Below are 8,205 nucleotides of genomic sequence, written 5' to 3'. Positions count from 1 at the left end.
ATTTTTTATGTTTATTGTTTTACATATATATATATTTATATTACTGTGAACCGTGGTGTGTATGTGTTTATCTGAGCGTTCGTCTGTTTCCCGTTTGAAAAGCTGTACGCAGGCAAACCTCAACATTCACTTTTGATGATACCGGTAGAACAGACATCAATAACAATATTTCACAAGCAGGATATTTTACAATAAATTATTAGGAATTAATCACAGTATCAGTCATGTTTCAAAATGTGACGTTTGTTTTGTTTTTGAATTTGGCGCAAAGCTACACGAGAGCTATCTGCAATAGCCGTTCCTAATTTAGCAGGGAAGGCAGCTAGTCATCACCACCCACAGCCAATTCTTGGGCTACTATTTTACAAACTAATAGTGGAATTGACCGTCACAATATAATTAGCAGGGAAGGCAGCTAGTCATCACCACCCACCACCAATTCTTGGGCTACTATTTTACCAATTAATAATGTAATTGACCATCACAATATAACGCCCCTACGGTTGAAAGGGCGAGCATGTTTGGTGTGACTGGGGATTCGAACCTGCGATCCTCAGATTACGAGCCTAAAATTTGACGTAAGTTACAGAATAAAAATGTAGATTTATCGTATGTTATTATTGAGCAGTTCTTAGCATGACTGAAATACTCAACAATTACTTTTCACAATTGGTGGTATAAATAAACATTTTAAAGTTCATGAAATAATTTAAATTGATAGATTAATTTACAGTTTTCCCGTCACTTTGGGGCCCGGCATGGTCTGGTGGTTAAGGCATTCGACTCGTAATCCGAGTATCGCGTATTCAAATCCCCGTCACACCAAATATGCTCGCCCTTGCAGCCATGGGGGCGTTATATTTGACGGTCAATTCCACTATTCGATGGTAAAGAGTAGCTCAAGTTGGCGGTTGGTGGTGATGACTAGCTGTCTTCCGTTTAGTCTTACACTGCTAAATTAGGGACGGCTAATGCAGATGGCCCTCGTCTAGCTTTGCGCGAAATTCAAACCAAACAAAGAAACCGTCACTGAGGACGGGTACTTTTGCTTCAACATCTGTAAAGAAGGCTTAGGTGAAGGACTATAATAGGTCATGTGAAACTTTTGATGAATTTCATCACCTTCTGGGGCTATGGGTTGGTGTGGGAATTTACTATAGTAAGCAAGCGATCAGTTTGAGTACAGTAGATTAATTCGTTAAAACCTGTCGGTCTTGTGTCACGTGTATGTATACGGTCGTTACGTATTTCTAGGTGGTACTTTGCTTTGATCGAGTATTCTGGGATCCAAATGCCAACCTCTTCGGCCATGTCGGTAGCACCACGGCCAGCAGAGGGGAATTGTTCCTCTTTTGGAACCTGTATCGTGCTCCTGTTCTTCTTGCACTCGTCGCAGGTGAGGCGGCCGCCATCATGGAAAATGTTAGTGATGACGTCATCGTTGGTCGTTGTATCGCCGTTCTAAAAGGCATTTTCGGAAACAGTGCAGTTCCACAAGTAAGTTGAGTTTGTTCTTACATACTTGTTTTGTATTTCGCTTCGGGAACGTATATACAAAGCTTGTCATTACTTGTAATCACGATAAACTGCTGTTATGTTATGTGTGTGTGGTAAGATATATACAAATCTAAGTACGTAAAGTGTAACCCTTGTTTTGTATAATTTTCATCAGCAAAACTTTGTTGTTTTTCTTTTCTGTTTTTAAATTATTACATTTATTGCCCTGTTAACAACAACACACAAATACAACAGCTATAAGCAACAACTTAGCATTCGTTGTATTTCTTCTTTTAATTCTATACCTGTTGTTCTTACCTTAACACAATCCTGTTGACATGTCTGAATTCTGTACCTGTTGTTCTTACCTTAACACAATCCTGTTGCCATGTCTTAATTCTGTACCTGTTGTTCTTACCTTAACACAATCCTGTTGACATGTCTTAATTATGTACCTGTTGTTCTTACCTTAACACAATCTTGTTGACACTTCTTAATTCTATACCTGTTGTTCTTACCTTAACACAATTCTGTTGACATGTCTTAATTCTGTACCTGTTGTTCTTACCTTAACACAATCCTGTTGACATGTCTTGATTCTGTACCTGTTGTTCTTACCTTAACACAATCCTGTTGACATGTCTTGATTCTGTACCTGTTGTTCTTACCTTAACACAATCCTGTTGCCATGTCTTAATTCTGTACCTGTTGTTCTTACCTTAACACAATCCTGTTAACATGTCTTAATTCTACACCTGTTGTTCTTACCTTAACACAATCTTGTTGACATGTCTTAATTCTACACCTGTTGTTCTTACCTTAACACAATCCTGTTGACATGTCTTAATTCTACACCTGTTCTTCTTACCTTAACCCAATCCTGTTGACATGTCTTGATTCTGTACCTGTTGTTCTTACCTTAACACAATCCTGTTGTCATGTCGTAATTCTACACCTGTTGTTCTTACCTTAACACAATCCTGCGTCATGTCTTAATTCTGTACCTGTTGTTCTTACCTTAACACAGTTCTTACACCTACGTAACTGTCATAATAGTCCACTAACTACAGAAGGAACCACTACAGAAGGAAACAACTGCCTTAAAGAATTTTGCTGAAACTGTTAAATTACTAAGTTTACATTTTTTTTTCTATTTAGCCCAAGGAGACGGTGGTTACTCGTTGGCGAGCCGATCCATGGTCACGTGGTTCTTACACGTATGTCGCAACTGGCTCTTCTGGTGAGTGGCAGTGCTGATTTCATCGAAAAGTTTTAAAACTTAGATCAAAGCACAAAGTTCGTGGCATCCTATGAGTTACTTGTATCTTGTGAGCGTATTTATGTGTATACATGGTTAATCTTAACATGGTGGTAATGCTGGCGTATTTCGTGAGTAACTGTGGTAACAGGATATCCTGTACACACGCAGGCCCATTTTAAACTTTTTATAGGTGGTGTTACATACAAAATTAGGTAAAATTTATCATTATGATTTTTAACGAATTGTCTGTTTATAGAACTTCGCGCAATGCTACAAGATGGCTGGCTACTCCTAGTCGACCGTATAGTAGGTTTTAACCGTCATTTTAATGCACCCCTGAAGTGCTGTTGGAGGAGGGGAAGAGACCTCAGCCCCCGAGGCTAGCACACTAACCAGTTTTTATTAAAGTTATGCACAATCAAATGTATCTAATGGCAGGTTTTGACCGTTACTCTTATAACGCTGTTTTGAGGTTAGCACACTCACTAATCAGTTTTTTTAAAACCTGTGTACACTCAAATGTATCTAATTGTAGGTTTTGACTGTCACTCTTATAACTATTTGGAGGAGAGACCTCAACTCCGCAGGTTAGCATGCTAACCAGTTTTAAAACTTATGCACAATCAAATGTATCTAATGGCAGGTTTTGACCGTTACTCTTATAACGCTGTTTTGAGGTTAGCACACTCACTAACCAGTTTTTTAAAACTTGTGTACACTCAAATGTATTTAATTGTAGGTTTTGACTGTCACTCTTATAACTCTATTTGGAGGAGAGACCTCAACTCCGCAGGTTAGCACACTAACCAGTTTTAAAACGTATGCACAATCAAATATATATCTAATGGCAGGTTTGACCGTTACTCTTATAACGCTGTTTTGAGGTTAGCACACTCACTAACCAGTTTTTAAAACCTGTGTACACTCAAATGTGTCTAATTGTAGGTTTTGACTGTCACTCTTATAACTATTTGGAGGAGAGACCTCAACTCCGCAGGTTAGCATACTAACCAGTTTTAAAACTTATGCACAATCAAATGTATCTAATGGCAGGTTTTGACCGTTACTCTTATAACGCTGTTTTGAGGTTAGCACACTAACTAACCAGTTTTTTTAAAACTTGTGTAAACTCAAATGTATTTAATTGTAGGTTTTGACTGTCACTCTTATAACGCTATTTGGGGAGGGGGAGATCTCAGCCCCGGAGGTTGCTTACTAACCAGTTTTTTTTTTAAATATATGAAATGTAAACCCAAGTTATACACATTTCTTATCCTTTAGTGATCGTGTCTGTGATGTGCCCAGGTATATGATTTGTATTTGTAGTAGATAAACGCTAAGTCTTGAAGTTTATTTTTTAGCAGAATTCCGAGAGGTTTAGAGCATAAATAAAACTTCATTCATTTTTACCAGGTGTCATATTCAAGTATATTGCATAACGTGTACTTTAATCTCAGACCACGAGTTCCACACGTTCGTACGCACTTAGACACATCTGTTTACATAGGTATATTTCATTAACAATCTTGTGATCCAGAGCTGAATTATGACTTTTAGTGGCCAGGTGGGTTAAGACGTTTGATTCGTAATCTAAGGGTCGCGGGTTCGAATCCTCGTCGCACCAAACATGCTCGCCCTTTAAACCGGGGAAGCGTTATAACGTGACGGTCCATCCCACTATTCGTTGAGAAAAGAGTAGCCCAAGAGTTGGCGGTGAGTGGTGATGAGTATCTGCCTTTCCTCTTGTCTTACACTGCTAAGTTAGGAACGGCTAGCGCAGATAGCCCTCGAGTATCTTGCGCGAAATTCAAAAAACAAACAAATTGACCTTTTATTTCAGAGAACCCCTAACATCCTTACCTCACTTAATTTTAGGTAACGTATATTTGTACAGTATATACTTCCTTAAGAAGCGGCCAGGGGTCTAGATAAAGCAGGTGTTAAGATTTTAACTTGACAAAGCTTAAATAAAATACACGGAGATGTTTGTAAATAAATGCAGAGAAATATTTCCAAGAGGTTTGCCCACCTCTTATTTTTTCATAGCACAATTCTAAAATAAGCTGGTATTGCTGGTTCGAGAAATATAACAGTTTTATGTGAAGTATAATTTCATCTCATCAAGCAGATGTCAGAGGTTAACTGTGTCTTTGTTCTCAACAGTTTGGATGAGTAAATACGGACGAGAACAATGTCTCTTTCTGTAGTCTTATTGGTTCGTTAATATATCGTTAATGACGTAACGTTTGCCCCTGGTGGTTAAACGGTAGGCTTGAAGACTAATGACAGTACGGTTCGGGGTTAAGTTCCTACTGTGGTGTTTGTTGTTTGATGTCTTTGCAGGAAATTTGATTCATTAACTACAAATGAAATGGCAATTTCATTTAAATACAAATTTATTAGCCTAATATTAATAACCTTTAAAGTTGCTCTGGGGCCTATTAGGCCCCACTTTTCGTAGGAGTGTTAAGTCTTTTGTTAGATTAACGCGCCATATAAATGAAAACCAAGAAAGTTTCGTATTGTAATGTAACTTCAAAGTTCAGAAGATACGTGTCTGACATATTTTAAAGCTTGTTCATATGTTCAGCCTTATAGGATTAAGTTAGGTAATAACTGTAAATCTTCATAAATGTGGGCTGATGTGATTCATTCGGCCTCATTGTTTACCAAGAGCGCGAACTACTCTGAAGCCAAATTTCCTGCCCTTGGTCAATGTGGGGTGGATAGTGTGGCTCACAATCACGTGGTTATAATTCTACTTGTGACAGGAATGGAATTTCTGGAACAAGTAGCGCGTTTTCATTACAAATCTTAATAGAAAAATAAAACTAATATTCCGAAAAACTAATAATTCACTTTCTAAAGCTTTTAACGGCCCATTTTAAAATACAAAAAGAGTAAATATTACTGTTTAGTTCAACCAGCGCATAATTTGATTTATACTCTGTACTATGGAGATATGTATTAGATATTTTTTAAGACTTAATACGAAACAAAACATAAAACCTTCAAGCATCAGACCGTACACGGGACTGAAGACAGGATCGCACAACTTTCCTGTTCTAAATAGTTACGTACGTACCTTCTCGACTTCTGGTACATTTATTGGTCAACATGAATATTCACTACCGATTGTTCGTGACTTTTGTATTTTATATATATCTATAATATTGATAGTTTACATCATTTTACATAGCATGGGCTAGTGATTAAAACTGTCAACTTCGAATCCTAGGGTTCGTGGTTCGCACCCCAGCTGTTTCAGAAATTCATTTCGCATTCTAATGTCGTTGGTGCATTATAAGAATGACAGTCAACTCCTTTAATTTCATTAAAACAGACAAGAGTTAGAGTGATGGGTGCGGTTGACTAGGGATCGTGCGTCTGTCGGTTCAAAGTTAGGGACTACCAGCTCAGCTTGCGTTTGTATAACTTTCGAACGTAACCACCTTTCAACTTGCATTTTCCTTTTTGCAATGACATATGTAACACTTTCCTCAGCTTGTAATGTTGTTTAATATAATCAACAAACTACAATATCAAATAATAAATTATATGCAATGATATAATACTATTCATAGTTCCAGATTAATATAAGCTATTAAATTCTGAGTTAAGAAGGACCTAAAATATTACCTACATATCACCACTATAAAAGCCCTCGCTCTGTTTCACTGGTTTAATGACCCATGCTGTATCCACGAACCATGTTTGCATGGGCGAAACTTCTGTGAACAGTGTGTGTGGTTAGGGTAGGAAATATGTAATCAGAATCATACGTTATTTTCGGTGTGAAAAGTGTGTGTGTGGTGAGGGTAAGAATCCTTTCGTCAGAATCGTGCGTATTTTAGGTGGGAAAATTGTAAACTGTGAGGATAAAAGTAATTAGATAAACATTAATAATCTTGTTAGGCCTAATTAACCAACTAATTAAAAGGCTAACTTGCTAGTTTTTCATCCTGTAGTCATGAAGGTGGTCTTGTCAGATGAAAGAAAGTTATTACAGCCTTGGTTTGGTACATATTGAAAATCATATACAGTTTGATAAAGAACTACATTATAACTTTGTTTTAACTATCTGACTGGACACATCTTCCTATGCAACATTTCTGGATTTTCTTAGTGACGCCAGTTCTAATCTGTTTTGTATTTTACACAGGGAACGACTACGACATATTGGCCACACCTGTAACTCCTCCTTCTGTCATTCCCGGGTCCACCCAAGCCACCTCCATGCCTCGCCTCTTCTTCGCCGGGGAACACACCATCCGAAATTATCCAGCCACCGTCCACGGAGCCCTGCTTAGTGGGTTGCGGGAAGCTGGCCGCATTTCCGACCAGTTCCTCGGTTGTCCGTACGCTTTACCACGGCAAACGCCCCGGCCCCTGTCAACTGTTCAGTGATTGTCTTCAGCGTCATTCGATTTAAATTTACTAGCTGTGTAAGAACTGATCTTAAACGTTTTGTTCGTATCGTTAAGGTCATAGGTCATCAGTATCACTGCCTTACAAGGGTCTGTATTTTCTGGGTATGTTCGTGAAAAATTGAAGAAATCAACAGACTTATTTAGAAAACATCTGTCACTAAAGGTATTAGCCAATCGTTTTAATCTGTTGCACAGTGAATATAATTAGAAATTTATTAACGTAAACAATAAACATGCGTATTGACGTTTAATGGAATACTGAAGTAACTAGCAACAGTTATGTTTTTTGAGTCCATAATTTACCCAAAGTAACTATTTCCATACACTCAAAGCATTTAAACCCAACGTCTGCCATATTTTAAAAAAATAAAATATTAGTATTCTGCCATAGTTTGATATAAAAACATCGGGTCACTAGTCTACCTTAGTCCAATAAAAAACCATTTGATCAATAGGCTGCTTTAGTCCAGTACTAAAAAATTTGGGTCAGTAATCTGATGTAAAGACATTGAGTCAATAATCTACCTCAGACTAAGGTAGAAACATTGGGTTAATAGTCTGCCTTAGTTTGATGCAAAAACCTATGAACCAACGTTTGTTTTAATGCAATAAAAATGAGATACTTTGTGAAATCATGTACTGAAATTTTATTACCACCTTGTGGAGACTGAAAACGATATTTCTTAGCCTTAAGAAGATTTTTACAAACATATTATGCTTATTTCTCCTAATTGTTTTCCCACACAAACCTGATAATGTTTTCTTATATTTTATTTTTCTTATACCCACAGTTCATTTCAGAGTATTTAGTAAGTTTTAAAACCAGGCAGGAAATAAGAACAATTCCACAACAAGGTGTCGTTTTTTACAGCAGTTTTTTTTCGTAGGTAGTGTTTTTATGTAAAACGCTTACCAAAATTACACTTTCTGTTTTAACTATTACCCAAACATATTTGTATGTAACAACATTGAAAAGGTAACCCAGTAATAACTCTCAATACTTCCATGTAACAATAT

At 37.3% G+C, this 8,205-nt stretch overlaps 1 protein-coding gene across 1 annotated transcript in view; it reads left to right on the top strand.

Annotated features, from left to right (window-relative positions):
• The window catches only part of LOC143250370 (lysine-specific histone demethylase 1A-like), an 8,396-nt gene extending 573 nt beyond the window's left edge, over positions 1-7,823 (top strand). Inside the window, exons 2-4 of the mRNA XM_076500814.1 lie at positions 1,255-1,497; positions 2,656-2,737; positions 6,921-7,823. Of these exons, the coding sequence (XP_076356929.1) occupies positions 1,255-1,497; positions 2,656-2,737; positions 6,921-7,165 (570 nt within the window). The 3' untranslated portion in view covers positions 7,166-7,823. The remainder of the gene's footprint in view (positions 1-1,254; positions 1,498-2,655; positions 2,738-6,920) is intronic.
• The last annotated feature ends 382 nt before the right edge of the window (positions 7,824-8,205 follow it).

Source organism: Tachypleus tridentatus, chromosome 5 (assembly GCF_004210375.1).
Source record: "Tachypleus tridentatus isolate NWPU-2018 chromosome 5, ASM421037v1, whole genome shotgun sequence".
NCBI lineage: Eukaryota > Metazoa > Arthropoda > Merostomata > Xiphosura > Limulidae > Tachypleus > Tachypleus tridentatus.
Note: the sequence above shows the minus strand (reverse complement) of the source record. Positions and strands in the feature narration are given on the sequence as shown.